Source organism: Achroia grisella, unplaced genomic scaffold (assembly GCF_030625045.1).
Source record: "Achroia grisella isolate CSIRO2021 unplaced genomic scaffold, CSIRO_AGI_Agris_v1 utg702, whole genome shotgun sequence".
NCBI classification, from domain to species: domain Eukaryota; kingdom Metazoa; phylum Arthropoda; class Insecta; order Lepidoptera; family Pyralidae; genus Achroia; species Achroia grisella.
In genome coordinates, this window is record NW_026712999.1 from 3011687 (window position 1) to 3039469 (window position 27783).

General features: G+C 30.5%; 1 protein-coding gene across 1 annotated transcript; it reads right to left on the reverse strand.

The window, feature by feature from the left end:
* Positions 1-395: 395 nt before the first annotated feature.
* On the reverse strand, positions 396-18512 carry LOC131850129 (glucose dehydrogenase [FAD, quinone]-like). Its single transcript, XM_059200299.1, has 4 exons — positions 17769-18512; positions 6996-7153; positions 1957-2071; positions 396-1771 (listed from the first exon to the last, which is right to left on the reverse strand). The coding sequence occupies exons 1-4, from the start codon at positions 18429-18431 to the stop codon at positions 443-445; spliced, it is 2265 nt and encodes a 754-aa protein (XP_059056282.1). The 5' UTR covers positions 18432-18512; the 3' UTR covers positions 396-442.
* Between the last annotated feature and the right edge of the window lie 9271 nt (positions 18513-27783).

Sequence of the window (27783 nt, forward strand, 5' to 3'; positions counted from 1 at the left end):
TACAATTTCTCGTTACTACAGCAATTTTAAAGATACAACTTTTGTCGAACAAAAGGACATTTAAAAAAATCTCTAAACAAAAATTATAAAAAAATCTCTAAACGAAAAAATAATAAACAATTAAAATACATATGACAATGCAAAATAATGTTGTCAAGTTTTCATTGGTAAAAGAACCATTAATAAATATAATAATTTATCTTTCAAATATTTACAATTTTCGCTGTAATTTTGTAAACATAATGAATAATCTGAAAATATATATTTATGAAGCATGAAATAATTCGTAAAGCCAACTGTAACAATAGACTTGATATTAAAGATATACGAATTTCTATTTCATTGTATCGTATTTACTTTGTTCAATTATCTTTTCACGTAATATGGTCATGATTTATTATTATTTATTACATCGTATCAATCTCATAAATTAAATTATACATTACAATGACAACCAATCTTCTTTTATCATATCTGTTGCTTTCTCAGCTATCATTATTGTAGGTGCATTTGTATTACCTCTTATAATTTTTGGCATGATAGATGCATCAATAACCCTTAAATTTGCTATACCGTACACTCTTAATCTTGGATCTACTACTGCACTGTTATCCCATTTTGGTCCCATTTTACAAGTACCTACAGGATGATATATCGTAGAAGTATATTGCATTAATATACATTGAAAATATTCATAAGTACCCCATATGTAATTAGCACATGCTTGCACAGGAACCTTAACGTAACTAGCACCACTTGCTCTAAAAGCTTCTGTATTTTCTAAACTTACAGCAAATTGTATGCCGGATATTAAAGTATCTAAATCTCGTTTCACCGTGAAAAATTTGCTATAGATTAAAGGTTGACCAAAAACTGGGTCGGTATAGTTTAGAAACAGAAACCCTCTACTTTTAGGCGTCAACAATAAGGGTCTTGCTGCAAGTCCGTCATAAAAAGCTAGTGGGAATATATTTGTAGCCACATAAGTTGTAGGATCTGAATAGAACTCTCTTACATTGCGACCGTCGAAATGAAATTGTATATCTGGTGCATCTTCATCAGCATATTCAGTTTTGATAAATGCTGTACCACATAGAGTGTGTGTAGTTGATAGAGGCCCATTTTTCTTTGGATATTGATTATAATAATTCTGAACTTCTTGCAATAGTTGATTACCACTTACTGCTGTAGAAGTTTTGTTAGATAATGTAAAAATTAAAGCATCTGTAGTAACATGATCTTGTAAATTTTCACCTACCTTAAGGTCAGCAAGAACAGGTATATTTAAAGAGTTCAAATGGGACTTTGGTCCAACACCTGACAACATTAAAATTTTTGGCGAATTTAGGGATCCACTGCTTAAGATTACCTCTTTTCTTGCCCTCACATTATGTACAATACCATTTTTAACAAATTGTACTCCATATGCGGTTTTAGTAAATGGATCTATCATTACTTTAGTCACAAAAGCTTTAGTAATTATATGTAAATTTGGTCTTTTATGCCGTATAGATCTAATATAAGCTGTGTTTACAGAAAATCGTCGCCCATCTTTAGAGGTAGATTGCGCAATATCTGTGCCTATCTGAGATGCACCATTTACATCTCTTATTGGTAATCCCTTTTCATTAAAGGCCTGTACTAACATCATAGTATTAATATCGACATACTCGAATCTTTCTACGTTGAGAGGCCCCTTTGTAGAATGATAGTATAAATCGTGAGATTCTATGTCTTGATTATTTTCCGCTTTTTTAAAATACGGCAACACCTGCAAATATAATTAAATAGTTTTCTAGAGTGATTTTTCTTATATTTTTATATTTCTAATATTAGATATTAGAAATATAAAAATATAAGAAAAATTTAAACTGAAATATTAATAAAAAAGTATTATTTTAGAAAATAATTTCATGAAATATTAATATGTCTTAGATACACAAATAAAATACAAACCTCAGAATAACTCCATCCTTGATTTCCTAATTCAGCCCACGAGTCGTAATCTTTTCTGTTTCCTCTCATGTAGATCATGTAATTGATTGCACTTGAACCTCCCATTGTCTTTCCTCTGAAATTGAAATAAACTTCATTATTTGTTAAATTACTGCAATTTGAAATTCTGTTTCAACACAAACATTTTTTATATTATTAAACAATCAGTTCTTTAAGTGATAACAATAGTATTTTTTTATAAATATTTTCTTAGTTAACTCTACTTGTGATAGTACCTAAAATAATATTTTTTGTGGACATTTTTTAAATTGTTAATATTCCACTAAGATAAGTTTATTTTTAAGATAATAAGAGTTACCAAGATCACATTTCGAGTTTTTATTCTCAAACATCTTCAGATTGCTATTTATGTCACACAAAAAGAAGCAATTACATTAGTGGTAAATTTATCTTATTTAACTTTTTATGTTACCAACTTTTTAAAATATGACGCAGTTATTGCTTATACCTACTTAATATTTTAGACGAAGAAATCTTCATCATTAGCTTAACTTACGGTGATTACTGTGTAATTAGACTTGTTAGTTATTATTTCTACATCAATCTAATATAAATAGTACTATGACATTACATCTATGATATAGGCATTAAACCTATTGTTTAAAATTGTTAAAGTTACACAAATGTACAATAATTCCGTTACGCTGTTAACTATACATGACTACAAATAATCAAATGTGCATTTAGTTGTGCAAATTTTCTTTTGTACTAGACCATACAATAATGTGATTCTAATAATGTGTTCGTAAGTTGCAGTGTCTTGAATGTTTTTATATAACTCACCATGTAGTATTTGCAATATGTTTTCCTAGACATATGAACTACATAAAGAATAAAACAAATAAAAACAATTAAAAATTTATTAACAATGATATAAATGTATTAATCATATGACTGTTTTACGTATTATACGTAACATTAAGAGACTCATAGGAAATTACGCATAAATAGTGACCGCGTTAATTTAAAAATATATATTTTATGTTATTAATTATATTTCCCACTATCATACATAGAGACGCCAATCTTCTTTTATTATATCAGCAACTTTTTCACCTATCATCATTATTGGAGCATTGGTGTTACCACGAGTTATGTCAGGCATTATAGAGGCATCAGCTACTCTTAAGTTTTTTATACCGTATACAATTAATCTCGGATTAACTACAGCATTTTTGTCCCAATGTGGTCCCATCTTACATGTTCCAGAAGGATGATAGATTGTACCAGTATATCGTGTTATCAAACAATAAAAGTAATCGTAGGTTCCCCATTTGTAATTTTTACAAGCGTCAACTGAACGCTTTACAAATTCAGCGCCATTTTTTCTAAAAGCTTTAGTATTCTCTAAATTACTTATGAATTCCAACGCTGCTATTAAAGTGTCTGCATCTCTTTGCACAGTAAAAAACCTGGGATATATTAACGGTTGACCAAATATCGGATTTGTACGATTTAATTTCAAAAATCCTCTACTTTTAGGTAGCAATAAAATTGGTCTAACATTTATGCTATCATAATATGCAAAAGGAAAAATCCGCGACGCTAAATATGTTGTCGGATCGGAATAAAAGTCCTTAAGATTTCTACCATCAAAATGAAATTGAATATCTGGTACTGTTTTATCGTCATCTGCATATTTTGTACGTATGAACGCAGTCATTTGTACAGGCCCCGTCGCAGATAATGGTCCAGTTGTATATTTTGTTCTACGTAATTTTGCAATTTCTTGTAACATATCATCGTCACTCAAAAGCGTTGATGTTTTATTTGATAATCCTATCAACATTGCTTCGGTAGTACTATGATCATGTAAATTATAACCTACTTTGAGATCTTTTATGACAGGTATACTTAATGACTCTAGGTCTTCCTTAGGTCCAATACCTGATAACATTAGTAATTTAGGTGAATTGAGTGCTCCTGCGCTTACAATTACTTCTTTTTTTGCATACGCTTTATACCATTTTCCATTTTTTATATATTTCACTCCATAAGCCTTTTTTTCCTCCCGGTCAATTAGAATTCTTGTTACTTCAGTATTGATATAAACATATAAATTAGATCTTTGTGGTCGTACAGGTTTTATAAATGCAGTGTTTGTTGACACACGTCTCCCATTTTTCGTTGTTGTCTGTGCAGTCATTGTACCTATTTGGTTTTTAGCATTAAAATCGACTAGCGGTAATCCCATCTCTTTAAAACTTTCTACGAGCATGACAGTAGTTTTATCCACATAGGAAAATCTTTCTACATTTAAAGGTCCTCCTATAGCATGATAATATTTATCTTTGGCTTCAATATCACGATTATTTTCCGACTTTTTAAAATACGGTAAAACCTGAAATAATGTTAGTTACATTATAGTGGTTTCTTTTTTTTTACAAAAAATACCCATATTACATATATCTATAATATTCACTTCAGCGTAACTCCAACCATAGTTTCCTAATTCAACCCAATCATCGTAATCTCTTTTGTTACCTCTCATATAGGTGAAATAGTTAATAGCACTAGATCCACCCAGCACTCGTCCACTGTAATGAAACACATGAATGAAATTTGTATTAGGTTTGTACTACAATTAAAAATGATCATGTAAGTTTTTTTTTATAAATGGCATTTACAATTAATATATTGTTATTTTTACTTCTATTAGTATTATAGTCTGAGGATACTTAATTTGATAATCAACGAATGCATTAAACATATGTAACTATGACTTATAATTCAAATACAAGATAAAAAATATTAAATGTAATTTTTTTTTACAATATTGGTTTTTGCAGATTCGCATAAACTGTTATGGTATATTAAAATGAAAGTGATTCGCAATACCTATATAAAGGAGTTGCAATGTTAGTAATCACTCATAAATTTTAGTAAATATTTCATATTATCTCAACACTCTAATAAAGCTAAATATTCTAAACTAAAAATAAATTTAGCTTAAAATAACTATATTCAGAAAATATCTTTTGGCAATATTAACAGTAGTAATTGCCGTTAAAACGTAATAAAAATAAAACAATAAAAAAACAGCAAATAATTAAGTAAATAATGCATTTGATTTGTTTTAAACAATTTTTTTTAATGGATGATAATGGTATCATGGCCCAATTTGCGCTAACGGTTTATACGGGTCACAATCATCCTAGTCAGGTCAGTCAGCCAATTCATCTACATACTATATGAGTTTTTAGACGACCATCAATCTAAAATTGGTGAGTTGCTAGTAATGGCGCCACTAATCCTCATTACTATCATTTCCCTCACCTTAAAATGAAATAATATCAATTTAATTTATTGCGACAATAACAATAAATTTAGATATAATATATATAGTAGTTTCTTAAATCGATAGAAATAAACCATTCGACGACCCAGGACAGGTATGCCAAGCGAAAAAGGACTAGGAGAGCCGCATATGAAATGGTAAATGGCTAGATAGAGAGAGATATATATATAGTAATTTTATATTTTCAACTATTGCATACTTTTAAATATTATATCATGCTTTAATTTAAATTTAAATAATTGCTGTGTTTTGAAAATAATTGTCTACATACATCAAATGAATGAAAAGAATATGACTAATATAGTATACAGAAAGGTAGGTTAGGTTAGGTTTTGTATTGTGACCATTACAATACAAAGTTTCGCCACAGGTATATATGGTACACGTGAAACAGAAATTCACTGTTACAATAGGAAGTCACCTTATCGTATCAAAACAGACAACTCTAACAACGAAAATAAAAACCGTCTTCACAAAAAAAATCAACGACAACGCCTCGCGGGCCTCTTGAGGCCCGCGCACACACGCACCCTCTAGTTAAAAATAAGAGTACAGTAGAAATAATAACAACAACATGCAATAAACAGTAAATCCTTGATATACATATAAAATCGTAGATATACACAGGTTATAACCGTTTCTCATTGATTTTATGCTGACGCAACTATAAAATACACACTACAGGTACTATAGCTATAATAAGTGATCAATGAACCTTTTCTTTGCAGACTAATCCATAGAATTATAACGACCCGTTCAACTTTTTTATTTCTGCAGTTATACCTACCTATACATTGATAAATATATTATACCTATTTATTGATAAATCTCAAAAATATTATTTTAGTAATAAAAATAAAATATCTATTAAATTAAAATTAATAAATATAGGTAGCAGTAAGTATACTTACTGCTAGACCTCTAAAACCGATGGTAAGTATCCTTTACAAATCTCGCTAAACAGCAACCTTGTTCAAGTATTAAGCTATATGTGAAGAATTTTTGAAATCCTGGATATATCAGATATTAGCGCGAAACGGACATACAAATTAAAATTAAACAAACTTTTTAGCTGTAGTGTATTCTTACTTGCAGAAACCATTTATTGTTATCTTTTAAATCAGTCTAAATTATACACAGTGATCAAATTTTATAAAAGTTGTTTCAATTTTGAAACTATTAAAACAGTAGATTATTAAAAAAATTATTATTTTTAAGACGTATGTAATTTTTTACATATTTTTTTATAACTATCTACGACAATTGTTTCGACTTCCTCCGGATGTCAAACCCTGAAGTTCAACCCTGTCATATCAGCAGCATATCGCCTCGCACTTAGCACGAGTCGCTGTCGTTGTGACAGACGAAAATATACAAAGTTATATTCATGTACATAGTTATAAAAATTATGACAGCCTCAGTGATATCGCGGTTTAGCACACCGCTTTACTTCCGGTGATTGCGGGTTCAATTCCTTACCATACTGTAGTCTGGGAGTTTTCTATTTACATATATTATATATGTATTCACAAAAAATATATTTAAGTATGTATAACAGTTGTATAGTAGTCATAACACAAGCTTTACTTAGCTTGGCACTAAATAGCGTTGTGTGAATTGTCCAGGGATATTTTTATTGTATAAAAACAATGACAAGGATGTAATTATATAACAATCTTACCTAAACCAACGGCATTGTTGACCAAGTTGCGCTCGACAAGTCAATTCTTCTGGCTGTGTTGTGTATCCCCAGTCTATACTGGAGCCAGCTAATGTGGGTGCTAAAGCCGGCACACTTGTGACATCAGGCTCTTCACCTCCTGCTTCTAGTAGCAATATCTAGAAAAAAATGAAAATTTTTGAAATTGGAAAGAAAAAGATGCTAACCATCATAAGCTACATATATATTATTATCCATAGTGTTTTAATGTAATTTCATCCATGCTATAATGTATTTCGATTTATATATTTATAATGCGACGCACGTAATAGTGCTTGTTTCCAAGTAGGCTTTCGTGGAAACAAGATTATTGCCCATCTGATGAGAAGTGACCAATAACTAGATGCCTACATTAGCAGCATGACGGGTATGAGAGAACATAGAGTAGTGCTATGGTCTGCCAGGATGAGCCGACTGACCAAACTTAATACTCATCCTATTATCCTCCACTGATGTTCCGTCTACGTATACCGTAAATGCAGACTGACAGTATTCCATTATCATCCAATAAAAAAATACAATGATAATTATTACACATATCAAATTGAGGTCATTAGGAAACCGAGTGATAGCTATTAAAAACAAATAAAAATTAGTGACTGATAAATTAATTAGCTATTCAAACTAGTTAACGCGATGTTTTTATGAATTTAAACTACGAAATAGGTTAATTTATTCATTCACAATTTAAGAAATAAGCTCTCTCTACGGTCTTCCATTATGATTTTTAAATGTTAATACTACATGACTCTCATTTTCTCTTTAATGTGCTGCTGTGCTTTGATCTTCCCCTCCGCCTCTTTCCTTCTATTTTTCCCTAAATAATATTGTTCATAAATTCATCATGTCGTATCAAGTGTCTTAACATGTTTCTTTATTTCTTTTTTTTATTCATTTTGTAGGTTAATATCATATTAATTAAGATATTTTACAATACAGTAGAATTCTCACTTATCATGATTATTTCGGCCTCGAATCTTTGGAATGCACTTCCTGTAGATCGCTTCATGAAAAAGACAGACTAATACAAAAATCTTCGCGATCGTATATTACTCTAAACTACTTGTACAATATAAGTCTGCCATACATACATTTTTTGTAGAACATAAATATGTAAATTAAGGAATAGAATATATCTATTTTTAACACTTTATGCTACATAAATAATCTTGTTCTGTGTATATTTGAAAAGGCAACATACAATAAAGCAGGCAAAATACATCGTTATGCTATTATTTAGGCCGTTTTCGCATCAAATAATGTTTGAGCAAGAAATGTACTCGGTCCAACAATTACAAAAGGTAACCGTAAACATTTATGGAAAACAAACAGTGGAATTTAATTGTGAAAATACTATAAGCAGGTGAACAAAAACGTGTCTTATTATTGGAATTTATATTTGGCAAGAATAATAACGCTCGAAACCGCAAGGGACATTCCAGCAAATGTTGCTTTACTACCTAAAGTAATGTTGGTCGAATTTCATGTGATAGTTGCGTATTATGTCTCGAAAGGTATACATAAGTATACTATGTACTGCAAAATAAATCATCAAAATCGGTTCATCATTTATTATCAAGTATTCATACTAATGGTACAAATGCAAAATATATCTGTTCATTTATAAGTTTTTAACTTTTTCAATGTTATTTGCATCAGACAACTTATAGCGATGAGACCGCCGACCGAAAATGCCGCATGGTATTGAGTCCGCCAAATGTATTGTACTATATTTTGTACTGTGTGCATTGAAGTTAAATAGATACATATCAAAGAAAACATATTAATTTAGATGTTTGAATATGTTATAGAAATATTATTTTGTATTATTTTGACATTGAAATATTAAACCATAATATTTTTTCAGCTAATATTGTTTAAATTTACCCTTATATCCATACTAGCTGTGCCCGCGGTTTCACTTGCGTTAAATTTCAATACAAAATATACCCTATGTTTCATTCTAATGCATAAGCCTAGTTGCGTTCAGTAGTTTTTGCGTGAAAGAGTAACAAACATCTATAGTCAGAAACGTTCGCGTTTATAATATTAGCAAGATGCGTACACGTACAAAAATAATGCTAACTAGTTTTTAAATAAAAGTTCTTTAAAAGAATACATTTTATGTAATAATTTAAAAAGGATTCTTTTTAAAAATTTACAGCAAAGCAGATGTTGCGAGATTTCAGTCTGAACACTTAAAGTGTTTTAAAATAGACCTAGACGGATCAAAGACCCTTCTACGTTCATTTTACATATAAGTGTAAACCTTTCTTACATTATGCCACTCATAATACACGACATTTCAGTCGAATACCAGATAATAATATAATAGTAAGATAATTCGTATATCACCATAGTCCCAAGCTAAGCAGAGATTATGTCTTCTTCTTTGTCGGTTCCTCAAGACTGAGGGTCGTGACCACCAGTAATGTTCCTTCCAAACAAATTTAAAAGAGATTATGTAATGAGTTTTAAACAACTGATAAAAATACTTAAATACAATTTTTAAATCATCTTACTAATATTAGGAACGCGAAAGTTTGTGCGTATGAATGGATGTTTGTTACTCTTTTATGCAAGAACTACCGAACGGATTTTGATACAGTAATACACTCGTAGTTTATACGTCAGAATAACATATAGGCCATAAATTTCACGTGCGTGAAACCGCAGGAATCGCAAGTATATAATATGTTTAGAAAATATACAGACTAATACGGACTATCATATCCTTAAATACAAATGTTTGTCGAATTTAGAAGGCGTTCCAGCAACCAAACCAAGACGTTCAGGGTTACTATATATGTTTTAGGCTTTGTTATATCAAAACCTGGGTATAGCCAATATATAGTCTATGTTATTTCACACTAAACAGAGAAGTACTACAAATGAGTTTCTACTTACTTCTCTGTTCTGTGTTATTTCTTATATGAAGGAAAATATTTTTGTATTAAAAAACTAGTGACCCAACCCCACATTTCCTTCGGTTGCTCATAACTTTGTGAGTGTTGTATGTATTAACATAATCAAGAATAAAGTGCCTTTTAAACACTCAAAGAATTTATCCAAGCAGTGAAATGTTTCCGGTGTTTACGTTGCTCCTAACAAAATCTGCTCTTTTTATAATTTTAGCATGAATGTAGGATATTAATTTCAGTTGTTTTAGTACTTTCATATTTTGTACCCTGACATGATATGTTGCTAAAGACCATAATATCCCATAGTACTTTACGTTACTTTACCATTCCAGAATACTAAAGTGATAAATCTTCATGCCCAATACATTCACTGCTATATCTCAACCATAAAACTTACATACAACTATACAACCATAATACATAAGACTTTTAAGAATTATTCTCTGATCGCGACGACTAAACGACTCACGAGATCGTCTAAAATCGTAATGTGAGAAGGGACAAAATCTATAAATAACCATCCTTTTTGACACTTGCAAGTGAATTCGAAATATTTGAAACATTTACAATTTACACTTAATTATTGAATCGTAAATAATTAAGAAATGTTTCGCCACTCGGGCATTTGTCATAATTGCAAGGGAATTTATAATGTAAGTAGAATTCCCACGATATCTATTTATTACATGAGAACTATTTGGAAAGAAAACACTACGGAGTACAGTCTGCGATTGTAAAACTTTTTCGCTTTGGACTTGGGACTCATTGTTTTAGTTTTACGACTATATTACAGAGATCGACAATGAGACTAGATGTGACATGTCCTTCTGTCACCGCAGTACTATTATTAGAACAATTAATAAAGTTATAGAAACGTAGTTGACTCTGAATAAACTATGTATGTAGTATTCTGTATCAGCTATATCAGCCGTCAAGTAACTTGCTTTGTATAACGTGATTCCGTCCAATTGTGAGATACGGCAGTGAAACTACAAGGTAGGTATACTATATAATCCCTCAGAATAATAGCAACACGAGAACCACATGCTAATGACAAATTGTACGTTTATGTATATAGATGGTGATTGTCACTTACTATTATCACAGATAACATAATATGCTATTATTATCTGGGCGATCAGTTTTTTTGCCATTTCATGCATATGTACGTAAAAAAATATTAAATTAGCAACTAAGAACAACAATTTTGTACTCCTCATATAATGTGTCAGATTTAATACAAAATAAGATAATGTTAGTCTATTAATTAATAAAAGAATACATTTATTTCTGCAGCAAATTAAAAGAACTATCAGAACGGATCGTACCATTTATACAGGTCTGCATTAAAATGATTGTAATTCGACTCTAAAAATTTAATATTAAAGTCTTATTTCAAATAAATAATTTGTGAATTAATGCAGTAGGTAATAATAAAGTATTAGACGTGCGATATTGTAAACAACTACACCTTACAAGGTCATTCATTTAAATCATAACCAAAATTTCAATTCACCACATTAATCTAGAAACCACTACGTCATGACGCACGTCGAAATTCGTTCAATCTTATAAAATTACTTTTTGTAGCTATATATTTTTGTTGCACAATTTATAATTAAAGTTTTACTATAGTAAGAGACAAAGTTGAACGACATGAAGGGGACAATCAGAATTCAATGTCAAACGGTGAAAGCAATAGTATTTATTGATATGTTATGCAATCAAAACACGTGTATATAAATTTAATAAATTGTTTAACATATCTCTTAATGATATTTAATATGTGTTATGTATGGCGTGCCTTGGGAGAGGCCTATGTCCAGCAGTGGACTGCAGTGGGCTGATGATGATGATGATGATGATGATGATGTGTTATGTACGTATTTGTATACTATTTATGACGATTATTAATTGACATAGGATAATTGTAATATAATAACAATAATAATTAGCAAAATGATACCACTCCTGTAATAAACAGATAAATCTATTTTGGTTGTATATTTCATACTCAATTTCTTTTTTAAAATTACGGGTATTACGGGACTGGAATAGAAAAGAATGTAATAGAAGTAAAGTATATTCAAATAAACTTAATACAAACGCTTTAGAATAGTATATATTTTATTTTAGTTTATTGCTCATTCGAAAAGCAGACTCAATAAGAGCGCCCAGTAATTACGTGCAAGCACGAAAACGACGCTTATTTGATGGATGGAGAAGAACAGAGCTGGCCAAACAGACTCCTATTTGTCTGTCTGCATAAAAACCAAAGGACCTTTAGACATACCAAATCTCTTCCATTGCTATAATTTCTTGGCATCTATTTCAACTTTTTGTAGGAACATACTAATTTAAAGACGATCCCAGCAAGCGATAGCTAGTGAGAATAATAGTTTTCCTCTTATTCATAGATGTTATTTTACTTTCTTCATGAAACTTTTCTCTTTACAAAATGAGTCTGTTTTCAGTTTCTGTGGCGTTATGAGGCTTATCTTTGTTAGTAATTTACTTTTACTTTTTCTTCGGAAATGCAATTGGACAAGGTTATAGCCTTGAGCTACTATAAATATTAGGTATTTGTTTACATAAATAAAACAGGAATGATTTATTTATTTATTTATGATACTATAAGTAAATGGAATGGCCAAAGCTTTTCGTATACCTGATGGTAAGTAAGTATGAACTGCACCACGAATATTACGTCACTATGTGGTGCTGATGTCATTACTCATGCGTTGCCTCTCTGGAGGACTAAGATGTCATGTCTCTATATCTTCTGCTTTCATTGCCTAGTCACACTCTAATACCCAATCACAGCATACAAAGAAAGCTGTTTGTCAGCTGAAATAGACAGGCAGGTATGTCTGTCTCACCCATTTCAGTATGTCGTTTAAGTGGGTACACTTAAACGACTTTCTACAAAGTCTATTGCTAAGAGATGAATTCTCCCAATTTACTACTACTTCCGTGGAACAACAACGTTGAAACATCGAGATACCATTTTTAATTCTTTTGCACAGTTAAATAATATTTTCCGTAACGATTATACCACCAGTAGGCAAAACCATTAAATATTACTATTAATTTCTAAAAACGCTAGTTTAGAAACTCGCACGCCTGTTACAGGTTATACGAGTACCTAAACAAACTTACATTATGAATTCCGTTTTGACGGATAAAATATATATGTCTGAGGTACTTATTCAGACCACTATTTATATATTTAAACAACTGAAATTCACGTAATACTGTGGTAAAAGTACATATGGCGGACTTAACACCTTGTGGCATTGTCTACTAGTCAACCAGTAGTGTAGATATAAGTATTTTATATATAAAATTATCGTGTCAAAATGTTATGATATATTTATGAAATTTGATATGCTTATTCAGTAGATTTGAGAATCGGCTACTGTCTATTATTTATAACCCTATATTATAAGGGTTATTCATCCGTAACATTTTTTTTCAATTCTTTGGACCTTATTTTTTTTAATTGTTATTTTTTTATAATGTGACAACAAAAATACATTAAATTTTCATCTTCTACCATGAACCTCTATTTTTTAATAGCTATTTTAATTTATATGTCAAAACAATGTTTGCGGGGTCAGGTAGTAAATATATATAAGACCAGTTGTGCTCGCGGTTTCACCTGCGTGAAATTTATAGCCTATATGTTATTCTGATGTATAAGCTATATTACTGTAAAGTTTCATCGAAATCCGTTCAGTAGTTCTTGCGTGAAAGAGTAACAAACATTCACCTATACTCACAAAATTTTGCGTTTATAATATTAATAAGATTAGACTATTTACAAATTATACTTCGGTAAACGGTTCTTTAAAATTACTGTACACGAAGTTACGAAAGAGAGTTTATAGAGATAAGGAAATTTCAATTTTGTCTCTCGTTGTGACAACCCTAATAACAATTATCCAAGAATGTTAGCGAACGTGATTTAATAAGTAAAGACAACGCGACGTTAAACAAACTACTAAGTATAATAATAGAAGGAAGTAACCCAATTAATGGGACAGTTCAACGATCTTACTTAGAGGTCAGGGCTGTACTGAGGACGTATTATTGTGAAATTGTTCTGCTCTGATTGTGTGCGCCAGATTAATGTTGCCCGACACAGAAAAGGGTGAGCATTAGAAATTAATTGTCAATCACTCTTAGACGAGGGTAGTTTTGCTTTTTACACATTAAATATGATTATAATGATAAAGGATAATTGTACTTACATATTCTATACTAATAATTTAATTTGATTTGATAATATCACAGATAACATAATTGATAATATAAATAAAGAGGAAAGATTGTCTATTTGTATGTTTGTTACTTTTTCATGTCAGCAGAATGATAAAAACTGCAGTCGAATTTACATATATTTCTTTTTTTAAACCGTTTAATATGTTACTAGCTTGAGTTCAGAAATTATTCTATAATTTAATTATTAATTTAAATCAGACATATTTGTTGTATTCTCTAATGTATTCATATAATTATGTATAGTTTAATTTTTTTTTTTATTAAAAGTGGGTCAAGTAGTTTAATAAAATTATACTTTGTTATTTTATTTATCAGGGAAATCTAGTTATTATTTACCAATTAAGTGCATATATACATAATAATAATGAAATAATATAATAAAATAACTCACAAATGTGATGTTATTATTGTAATTTTAGGGTTTCCAAGTTATTATCAATATATTTCATAAATATAATGAAACACTTAGGCCTCAATAAAAAAACAATGTTTAAAATGGTTTTCATGCTTCAAACATAATTTTCAATCATCAAAAAAGTAAGTACATTGATTAATATTCTAGTATACTATTCAGAAACTTTATATTTTAACTACCATAATTCATTACCAATATTATAAAACTGAAAATTTGTCTGTCCCTCGTCTTTTTCGATGCTTAAAAGGCACTTAATGATGTGAAGATAGATTGTATGTCGAGGATGGATATAAACTCTCTTTTATCTCACAGACAGACAGACGAAGTCGTTGTTTCCTTAATAAAATATTTCTCATATATTTCTGAACATAATTTATTAAGATTTTCAGTAAAACCACAGATGAAATAATATTATATAGTGAAACCTTTGATTAGTAATATTAATTTTTTACAAATTGAAAGACTCGATCTCTTACAAAATGAACTCTTAAAAATACAACTCATTTTTTACAAATTGATAAATCGAAATTGCATAACTACAGATTTTATAACATGGGAATTGACATCTTAAGGATATACACCATATCGACATCAGAAAACCAGATTTCTTTGCTTACCATTATTATTAATAATTTAAGCTGATTTTCTTGCAACAAATATCGAGTAGAACGAAGATTAAATCAATACTAATAGACTTAATGACTTTACAATGTACTTTGTAAATTACCTAACGTAACATGGACTATCTCCTGCATACCTGAATAAATCCAAATTTAGCTTCAGTTCTACTTAGTATGCGAAGGCATCGCGATAGCTAAGTAATTAACTAATAAGTAAATATAATCATGATATTGCAGACTTCAATCAAAATATATATATATATTTCGAGTTTACTTCACTTGAGAGGAAACGTGGGTAATCTCATACTAACGTATTACCCTGATTTCTATTAAAAATGGAAAACATAGTCTATCTAAATCTATTATTGACAAATCATTCGTGTTTTAAAGGAGAAGTAGAATACAAAATTACTATTTCAACTATTCTTTTGTGGTAAAGTGATATGGTTTTGAATCCTAACATGATACAAACTTTTGTATTCATGAACATCATTATTTATATTGATCTAGGATTTTATCTATATTACGTATATTTTAAATGAAATATACATTAAAGTATTTCTAACTGTTATTTATAATAGTGTCCATAGTACAAACTCTAGTTTAATTTACCACATGCAGTATACTATCAAATGACTCATTCGTTTGACGCATATTACACTTGGACGTTATTATAACTAACAGCGACATATTCAATTCTATAAAATCTATTTTAAAACTCTGTTTGGAATAACTAAACGATTTTTAACGACCGGTATTGTAAATATAGAGTTTAGACTATATTCATTTCTTCGCGATTATAGTCGGTGTTTTTATTGAACAAAAGTATATATAGATAATCATATCTTCCATAAATCAATACCTCAAAACACAAGACTAATAATAGTATTAAGACTAATTTTATGAATATATTTTAATTTTTTGACCGCCTCTGTGGTCTAGTGGTTTAGAATACCGTTATACTTCCGATGTTATTGTGGATTCACGCATGATCAAACATTTATATTCATGAGTTCGATTGTTTCATTTATGTGTTTACAAAAAACATATCTAAGTATTTATATCAAGTCACACAAGCACTGCTTACCATGGGACTAGATAACGTTGAGTGAAAAAGTGTATTACTGTTTTTCTTTATTTTTTTTATTTCTCGTATTTACTCGGTATCTTAAATTAGAGTTTAATTTATTATCGTTATTATTATTAGACGGTTTGGCCAAGGAGCTTGTGATTTTACGGTTGCAGAAAGAGAAAAGGCAGTGAAATTAAAGAATAAGAGGTCTGACCTCAGAATTGGCTACACATCAGCGGTATCACGACGCTACATGCGAACATAATAATTGTATGTATGTATTATATTTAAACGATGGTTATCACTTACCATCATGTGGTCTGTCAGCTTGATTGTCATTTTAATTAGGTACATAAAAATATATTCTAAACCAGTTATGTGCAGTTATTTTGAAACGAAACCAAGGGTATAGAGACTAATAATATAAATAAATTGATTTCAATACAGTTTAATTCAAATTTAAATGGTTTGATTCATTCTTGAGATGTTATATAATAGTTTAATTTGTGTCCATATATGTATGTAAGTAATGTGTCATAGTGTATAATTAAAAAGTTTGAGAATGCATTCGCTATCGATTGATCAAAATTCGTTATGTGTAAACTAGCCATAAGCCCCGGCTTCGCAGGGTACTTTATTAAAAACTTTACCGAATTATTATTATTAACACTTAAACTTTGATCAAGTTTTGCTGTGTAACAGATGAAAACCGTATAAAAATCTGTTATTTCAGAAATTATAGTAAACATACAGATACTGTTATATGATATGCATAGATTGCAGCTCAAAAATGTTATTTAGGTAATATCCATCCATACTAATTACAATTTGGCGTTTATCAAATCATGTCTGTCTGTTTGTTAACGTAATGATTTGTTACGTGAATATATATCTTTTGCCCCATATAAAACTTTAATGAGTAATGGATGAAAAAATATATAAACAGCATAGGAAGTTGCGGATAACAACTTATGTACATATATACATATGTACAAACACTATACAAGTGTTTCTATACAAAATATTTGTATTGATGAATGCAATACAAATATTTTGACCAAGAACCTACATTCCGTACGTAAGTACTTGGCTAGAAATGTGGTATTGTAAATTATAACAATGATTTCTTGAAAAAAATACACAACACTTAGTTTGCTTTTTTGACATAAAGGAAAAATTATCCTTCCGTCCGTCCGTCCTTGATTTTTTTTTTATTATTATTACGTAATTTGAGCGCGTTTTATCGTAAAATTTTGTTTAAATCCAGTTTCTCGTACATACGTGCTTTCTAAATAAGATGCCTACATACCTGAAGACTGAAATAAAATTCTTCTACCAAACATTGTTTTTGTTAAATTATATAATTAAATAGATATAACTCTTATATTCTAATTCTTATATTAATAATATACATATTCTTACCTTCCACTTTTTTACTTCAGACAAACGATTGGCAACCACACAGCCAGCTGAACCTGCGCCGACCACAATGAAATCATACTCTTCAACAGCATGCCTCTTTTTCCTGCTTTTCTTTTCGGCTTTCTCAGTCACCGTCACTGTATTTGAGTCCGCAGTATTAGAATCAAATGTACTAGAGCGGCCAATCGAATTATAATCGAGTATCGGTCGTGTCGATTCGAAATTCGAAAATGAATCACTTTCAGAATTAATAGAACTATCTTTAAAATTAAACATTGTTTCCGATACACCGTAGCTACCCTTCGGGCCGAAAGAATGTGTTGTAGTTTTATGCTTGTTAGCCGATTCCTTGAAGTTAGTTAACCAAGGTCCAAATCCTGGATTAAAGTTTGTGAACCCAGTATTCGGTATAGATGGCCCGAAGGTTTGTTGATTGATTCCCGATGCAGGTGTCCCATATGGAAATCCAGTGAAGCTCGGTTGCTGGTTAATACTCTGGTAAGGATTATCTCCCGGGTATGAGTATTCGTCATCCACGGACTTCCCAAATAACTGAGTAACTAGTGCTAGAAACATGAAGCCGGTTTGCGAGCACTGAGTTAAGGGGGCTATTTGGTTCGGGCACACATTGGCAATGTCCGGTGGTTGCCATCTCGTTGCCATTTTTGACCACTAAGTCACTAAACTCGATCACTTAATTACCGGTGCAACCACTTAGCCACTAGCACAATACCACGGTGTGACAGCGCTGAGCGTTGTAGAAACAATGAGCATAGCTAGGTGAGTGCTCGCGTGTCTTAAACTTAACAATCGTTTCCGCTTTGGTACTTGTTAGTTATAACTGAAATTTACATAATTAAATCAGTATGAATACATTTCTTTATGGATGGGTAGCCAGCCTTTGATTTATTTAGTTCCGTACAATATTAGATTTGATGAAACTTGTTGTGTGTTACAATTTCTAAGATAGTGTAGCTATAATGTATACTGATATTTTAAATTCGGTCTGTCTGTTATATACAAGTACCGATAACTAAAGCGGAATTATTTTAATTTGGCGTGTATATTATAGTAGAAGCACTTTCATCTCAAAAGAAGCACATAGAATCGAGAAAAAACGCTAATATTATATATTATTAGTATTTGTATAATTCGTTTTTTTTATTCTACGATGATGGCAATCAAGCATACGGCCCATCTAATGGTAAATGGTTACCGTAGCCTATGAACGCCTGAAACACCAGGGATATCACGTGCGCGTTGTCTACCCTTAAGAAACCTCAATATACCCTTCTTAAAAAAAATATAAAATAATTATATTATAGATGTAATCTTATTATCTACATTATATACATATATATCTTTATGTATATAATGTATGTATGTTTACTCTTACACGGAAAAACTACTGAACTAACTAAAGTACGTATTTTGATGAAGCTTTAGAGTAATATAGCTTTATACATCATAATAACTCATAGGCTATTGTGATGCAGTCCATGTTGCGCGGGTCAACTAGTTATATATAATTGGCTAAAATGTTAAATTCATAGTGGGATATGATTTTAAAGATATAGGGTTCAGAGGCAAAAATATATTTTATGGTTATGAAAATAAATATTTAAAAAAGGATTCTATATTAATGAAATTGTGAATGATATGTCGTTCCATATGCTTGTATTGCATATTGCATATCGCAGAATAGAGTCCATATTACATTAAATTACATTACAATACATTACAATTTAGCTCCATATTAATCAGAGCTGGTTCTCAGAACACGGCACAAAGGTAAAAATATTTTTTATTTTAATGTGCTGGATTTACAAAGATGGAAAACAAAGTAAGTTAATAGAAAATATAATACGAGATTAATTTCAGATATTGTGTTCTTCTTTGTGTTTACTATAAGAATAATTAATAAGAATAATAAGAATAATTAAATATTCAGACCAAAAATGTAGACCGAAATAAGAGGAGGCAGTACAACAAACACTTAATATTACATACATATACGACATAGGTTCTGATTCTGTATATATGCAAATCTTTGATGTTTACCTGTTGTTAGAATAATTATAAAAAAATAATTTAAATTATAAATATTAACTTTCTAAAAAGCCTTCGGTATTCTCATAGTGGCCGACCGGCTAGCAAGCTATTGTTCTGTTGAAGGGTGGCGATAAAGCAGTCATGAAGAAGAAGAAGAATAAGGCAGTGAAAATACAGGATAGAAGGGATGGTAGCATAGTCCATCTCAATGGCAATGCATGAATAAAAATCACGACGGTTACATAATCACGTGATGTCTCTGTTGCTGTATGTATGTATGTATGTATATAGGCGACGATTTCTACTATCAGATTTTTAGTTACTTCAGTTATATTATCTCTAACAATAGAAAATAAAACTAATATCTATATACAAGTCACTGAGTCTGATATTTATTTATTTATTCTTTTACACACAACAATGTTACATGGCGGATTTAATACCTGATGGCATTCTCTACCAGTCAACCATCTCGTTGATCAGAGATAATAATATACAATTACCAAAAACAAGACTCGATAAAACATTTAAACAAGGCATTACTTTAAAAATAAAAATATATAATAAGCTTATGTAATATTATGTTATCTGTGGTATTACTATCAGACAATTGCCTCCAAAAGAATTTAAATTGAAAATAAAATGTTATTTTGAAAAACATTCTTTTTTTAACATTACAGAATAAATGAATCAAAATGTAATTATATAATTATACCGTAATTATGATTTTTAACATTATTATGACGTATTGTAATTAGTCATACCGTGTATTGTGTACGTAATTAATTTAATTTATTTTATTTAATAATATCAATTTAATTGTATGTAATCAAATTTAAATTTTATAAATATCATTATTGTATATTATGACTTGCCATATATGTAAAGATGTTTTTTTTTACATTTGTCAATAAATGAAACTATACTAAACTAAACTATATATACCTAATATATCTTGTATGTCTAATAATCCCTACGATCCACTGATTACCTGTAGGTACAAAATAAACTTACAGGTTACTTACAGATATAAGATTTTCCATAACATGTTACTCACCATATGAGTCTAAATAAACAGCTTAGAAGTTTAAGCTACGTGTTTTCTATCTGTAGATACGTAATATGGTAGGTAACAAGAACAGATAATGAAATTAAAATTTTGTTTTCTATTACAATTTATTTGTCTGTCTTTATCTATACATATAAACAAAATTGGTGTGTCTGTTTGTAATATTGAAATAACCTTTTTTTACTGCATACATATGAATATAAATACGGTATATACACCAAAATAACATTTTTTACAATCTGTCTGTCTGTCTCTTTGTTCCGGCTAATCTCTGAAATGGCTGGACCGATTTTGACGGGACTTTTATTGGCAGGGAGTTGATGTAATAAGGAGTTACTCAGGATGCATTAATTTTAGAAAAATAAAATACAATTCCACACGGACGAAGTAGCGGGTGCAGCTAGTAATGAATAAAATAGCTTGGACATACTGTAAATACATATGTTAAATACTAATTAAAATAATAATTTAGTCAACTTCTTTTGTCATTCCAATTATACAATAATAGCAATAAATTATCATTATACAATTAGCATCATCGTATTCTTTGAGAATTATTAAATAAATTTTCAGCCACATGTGATATGGTAGGCAATTTGTCTATTTTTTTATGTAACAACATGTTTTTGTATTTTAAATGCGCGTAATTTTAATAAAGCACCTGTTAATTTAAATGATAACTATAACAAAATAACGTCCTTGTTTTTTAGCTGAATATTTAAATAGTTAACATGTGTGACGCCAATGACCTCGACAGTTGAACGTCTGGTCTACTTTCGAATGGTCGTAGGTTCGATCACTGTGCAATACAAATATTTATATTAATGACTATAGTAATATATATTTATATCGGTTGGGGTGTTTCACTTGTATTTGGTACATAACGAAAACACTTAGATTTTTCAAGCATTAAAATTGTTAATTATACACATAATATAAGTATAATATATAATATAGTAATAAGTAAAATAATAATGTTCCATACAAATTAATTTAAACTTCAGTTTATATTGGAACTTTATTTCCTTTTTCCCAGATTTCCAGGCCTTATTAGTTACTATGTAGTTTTGGTTTAAAACCCATTCCGTTAAAAATATTCATGAGTTCAACTCATATATATTTTTAAGTGGCAACCCTAATATTACAAATATTTATAAGCTAAGTAAGCACTCACCATAAGGCTGACCGGATGCTTATTTGCCAACCTTCATATCAATATTGGAAAGCTTATTTGTAATATATGAAGTTATGTACATAAAACTAATGGATGTAGTAATTTCGATATTATATCCACTATTGTAAAAAAAGAACCAAATGCAATTTGTATAATTTAAATATTTATCAATAACGGATATAAGCAAAATAATTTAGTATTTCTTATCAAAAACTATTACAATACGTAAGTGAAAACATCCTTAAAGATATAATAAAATAAGAATAATTTATTAATACTGTTATGGGAACAGGAATATATCAATATCCTGTTTCTAAATAGTACATAAACATTAGTTTCTGTTTTTAATAATTTTGTAAGCATATTTATTTTATAATTTATTACAGCCCAAGTTACTCCCAAATCTTATTATTATTAATTATTAATATTATAAATGCGAAAATACTGTTGTGTGGATGAATGTTTGTTACTCTTTCACGCAAAAACTACGGAACGGATTTTGTTGAAACTTTACAGTGGTATAGTTTATACATCAGAATAACACGTAGGCTATAAATTTCATGCGGGTGTAACCGCGGGCACAGCTAGTATTACCATATCTATATTTATATATATATATATGTATATATAGAGACGATAAAATATTAATAAAGTATGCTAAGTGGTTTCTGAGTTTATCCATCACAAACAAGCAAACGCTCTTGTCCTTGTAAAAGATATCCATTCTGTAAATGTAGCTTAATCGGAATAGTAATCTGTCCACTAAAATTAATTAGAATCGGGTTCTAATGAAATTTACCACCATCTTGTGTCACACACAGCACCACTTTTTACATAACAGTGATAAATAACCTTAAATCCACGCAATCCTAAATGTTAGCGTTAATAATATAGGATAAGAGAGTACAGACAGAAATCTCAACAAAAACAAGTACAATTCAAACTTGAAGTGTTTGCAATAGTTACGCAAACACTGGTTGCAATTTTTAAAATTAATCAAAGTCTAGTTAAGGAAATGCGTCTTATTGCATTATAATACATGCTAATACTTACACTACATTAATTTACTTATAGGCGATTACGCGTATCAAACCAATGTTTACCTATGAAATTAGTGTAATAAAAAAAGTAATGCATGTAACTTAATTATGAGTAATTATGCACAGTAAACCAGCGTCACAATAAAATACTTCATTCTTCCACTGATGTCATAACCTATTTTGATATCTCTTTAAAACTGGTGACTAGTAATGAATAAGTCCATATTTGATCAAGATCAGACACGCAATTTTTGTGTTTTCCTTAATAGATGACGTAGTAATTTAATAACTAAAGAGATATAATAATCTTTTACTAGCGACTTCGTCTGCGTCGTTATTCCAATAGATACTATAACCTAAATAATATATTTAATTTATAATATACCTATATATTTTTTATTTTCCGTATTAGGACAATACGAACTCGTGATACAAAAAGTTACAACAAAGGTTCTCAAGCATGAAATTACTAGATAAGAGGCATGACATCTTAGTCTCAAGTCTCTTTGGAATGGAAACGCATCAGATATCACGAATGTGGTATTATGGTGCTGTTCATGTATAAAGGCGACGCTTACCACTTGTAGTTAGTTTGCCAATGCGATTAAGTAAAAAAAACCATATGACTTGTACTAAATTTTACTCGTACCTGATAATGTTTGAAAATATTATTTATTATGTATTATTATGTGTCAGTACGGAAGTTTAAGCGAATACAAAACTGTCAACCGCAGCTGCCGCCGTCCGGAACTTTTCCTCGTTTTATTTTTCTTTGTTATACTTTTAAATGCCGTAATGTCTTTACGGTTCTGGAAGTAAGATTGCTGTTATCTACACATTTACATACCTTATGATGCAGTCAGGCAGTCAGGTCAGTAAAATCCTGCGCAAGATATGTATCTCTTCTCTTTCAGCATATATTTGTCCACTGATGCACGTATGCCTCTTGCATAATTTTCCACTTCAGTCTGTCTGTGGCGTGTTGGTCCAGGTTGGTCCTGCAGTCTTCTTGATGTCATCAGACCATCTGGCAGTTGGTCTGTCTACGCTTCTGTATCCCATCCTAGGTCGCCACATTAGGGATCTGTATGTCCATCTGTTGTCTTTGCTTCAAACAAAAAATTGACCCTTCCTTGAAAAGTTTGCGGGATCTTGGATTAAAAAAATCTTTTAGTTTCCCAAAAGATATGTATGTTATTATTTAATTGGCTAGAAGTACTGATAAGTCAGTGGGGTTATTAGTAATGGGTACAAGTGGTCCATTGCGTTAGCTGCTGTGTACCAAAAACATTATACACCAGGTATGAGATTAGATCTACTCACCTAAAAATCATTGTGGTTAATTCCTGCTAAATTAGTAACGGTAGATTAACTGGCCAAATTTCAAACTTTAGCCTCATACAAATCATCTTTTACTAGAATCTACATATACAGTGAAGGCGAGAACAAAAATGAAAATCTAAGAGGTAACATGTATCCATACTCATCTTCATCTTAATCAATGAATAATTATTAAGATGACAATGCCAATGAACTTTTGAATGGGACTGGCATATAGTCGATTAAATCAGTAATTTGCAAAAGCCAATTTAATACTACCAAATTGAGAAGGGCCATGTGACACAATTAATAGGTATCAAACGCAATCACTGCTAATATAATTCATAAAATGTACAATGTTGGACGCCATTTTGAAACAATTTCATACAAAGACAAAATGAACATCACCGAAGTTAAGGAAACTCCATCTAATGATTTATCCTCCATTAAACCAAAGTTAGACTAACTTTTATCGCATCGAGAAAAACTTGAGCATTTTATAACACTTTAATCTCAAGCGCAAGTATTAAACAGTAAGCTATACTAAACATTCGGAAGGAATTGCGACTGTATTGTTTATTTATAGCAATTTGATGAAGTTTAAAGTCTATGAAGGTTGTTAAATTTACAAAGCTACCAATTAAATTAGAGCCCTAACTTGGTTCCAATTTTGCTCTTTAGATCTTAAATTCTGAGTGGATGACGGGCAAAACGTCGGTTCTCAGTTGAGTGGTCGTGACTTTAAAGTGAGGACAGTCTTGCTACAGATTGTTTGCGTTTCAGCGGTTTATGGAGGCAGATAATGGGGGTGTAGGAACTGCAGATGGGTCTTGGAAGTGGCCAGAAGTGTAGCGAGTTGACTACCGTAGCGAGTCTTCCAATAATTTAATGGTATAATTTATATTTTTAATTACGAATTTAAAATTCCAAATTTAAAATAGACTTCATTATGTTAGTAAATATTACAGTGTATTTACTTTAATAAAAAAACAAAATTACTTCAATTATAGATTCTACAGCCAGAGGTCGTAAAAAAATTCAACCTTTTTCTTAATACAAATTTATATTAGAGAATATAAGATACGTTTGGAAAATGTTATATTATGATTGTATTAATATAAATAGTGTGTTTTTACAAATTAATTATTATAACCATTTTATACTACCTTATGCCTGCGACGTCGTAAACCTAAAATAATTTACAATATACCTAAAAAGTAACTTAGACCTTAGACATACCAAATACCACTGCACATGTATTTTACCAAATTCCATATTAAGGCGTCAAATGATAAATTGATAGAGCATGAAACATAACTCAATATTCCATTTACAATATTAGTTAACAATTATATATTTTTTTAATACGATGTAATAGATATAACTGTCTATATACGCGTATCTATTTCATTTAATCATATTGCCTGACGCATTCAACTTATGAAAATAACTGTTACGACTTCAATAACATCACAAAGCTTACAAATGCCTTATTTGTCATCGATATCATGGAATATCGTAAATTTCGACCATCAATGGTCACGACGTCAACATTATCGTACATTATCGCCGTTTTAATGGCGCCACGATGTTCCGAAGTGACTGCGCCACAGATATCTCAGAGTCTTTGTCTGAAAGTTTCTTGTTACTTTCGCTACAACGATCGCTGAATGCAAGAATCGTGGTGTGTCCCACTTTGGATGTGTTGTACAAGTTGTAAACAACCCTATCGAATTGATCAAAGTATTTACCGTCCTGTTTCTTAGTATTAGCCTCTTGTGAGATACGTGTTTGAATATGATACACTAAATAACATACAACGACGTTAAGGGTGTACACAATCAATAGCTTGTCAAGTAACTACATTGTTTAGTCTATTAATATTATTATAAGTATGTACGGAAATTTCATGTATTACTCTTACTATGGTTTCGTCTCTGTATAGACTAGACCTGGACTCACTGTTCACGTGTTTCCTCTGGAAGTCTTCTGCAGTGCAAAATTAGTATAAAGAAATAAATTTTAAAAATAATATAGTTATCTATCTATCATACTCCAATTCAAAGCTTAGTCTACAGCCAAACATCCAACGCTTGTAGAAGGCGTACACCATAACAACAATAAAGATCTCCGCTAAATTGATCAAGATGGCTACCTACTTAACTTGATTTCTTATTATCATGCAGATGCGATAAGTTCACACGTATTTCATTATCAACCATAAAATTGCATTTATCCATATGCACATTGTATATTTCTTTCGTCAATTAATCATCTGTCAATCTTTTCATATTTGCAAATCATCGTAGCATCCCTTTCCCTCTCATTTTTATACCAACACTTTCTTTCAAATCAACTCATTCACGTATTCCTTTATTGCGATATGCCAGCCATAATCCGCAGATTCTGCACAGTGCTCGCGTTTCGATCGTATTTATTCCACTTTCATTTTCATTCTTACACCTCGCTACCATTCAGTAGTGTGGGGACATCTACTGAATTGTATAATATCAGCTTTCGCTTTTTGACTTCAATACCGGTGGCTAAGCTGTTTCCTCATTCATTCAAATCTTGCATTCTTTCTTTTTTCCATTAAAAATCCACGTTTAACCCAAGATTTATATACAATTTCATCCATTTGTTCTACTAACTCAGTACCTTCCATAAATACAAGTAGTTTAGTTGATTAAAAAACTTTAAAGTGGAATAGAACTGCGTACGCGGAACTACTCAACTGTTGAGTAAAGTTGCACAGTTTCAATCTAAGTGGTGGTATTTTCCTACTGACCTGTTAGTGAATTGTCTATCATTACTCCCTTTTTAAATGCATGTTTGTAAACATGATTAATGAGGTTATATGCAACAGTTATTTGGATTCTAACTATCATAGATTCTGATAATTAGATAATACAGAAAAATTACAGGATCAGAAACAAGACATCTTCGTTTACCAGATTGGCAACGTATAAGTACCACGGAGATTACGTTTTAACGAGATATATGTATGTTCGTGTATGTAATGTAAATACATTTATATACTTGACGGCCCGGTGGTCTAGCGGTTTAGCACACCGATTTACTTCTGATGATGGAGGGTTCGATCCCTGCCACCAATTGTGCAACCATTTGTATTCATGAGTATAATTGTTGGTATCGTTCTGGGTGTTTTCTATATATATTATATATGTATTTACAAAATATATATATATCTAAGTACTTATATCAGTTGTCCAGTACCCATATAACAAGCTTTACTTACAGACTAGACGGGGACTAGATAGTGCTGTGTTATTTATTCATTATATATTTATTTATAAGCAACGCATACTACATATTATGAGGTTGTACGTGGAATTCTAT

Coding starts and splice junctions, on each gene's coding strand:
- LOC131850129 (XM_059200299.1), bottom strand. CDS start 18,431: ATGGCAACGAGATGGCAACCACCGGACATTGCCAATGTGTGCCCGAAC. Junction 7,154..17,768: donor CTGAAGTAAAAAAGTGGAAG/GTAAGAATATGT, acceptor ATTTTTTTCTAG/ATATTGCTACTAGAAGCAGG. Junction 2,072..6,995: donor CAACAATGCCGTTGGTTTAG/GTAAGATTGTTA, acceptor TTTCAATTTCAG/AGGAAAGACAATGGGAGGTT.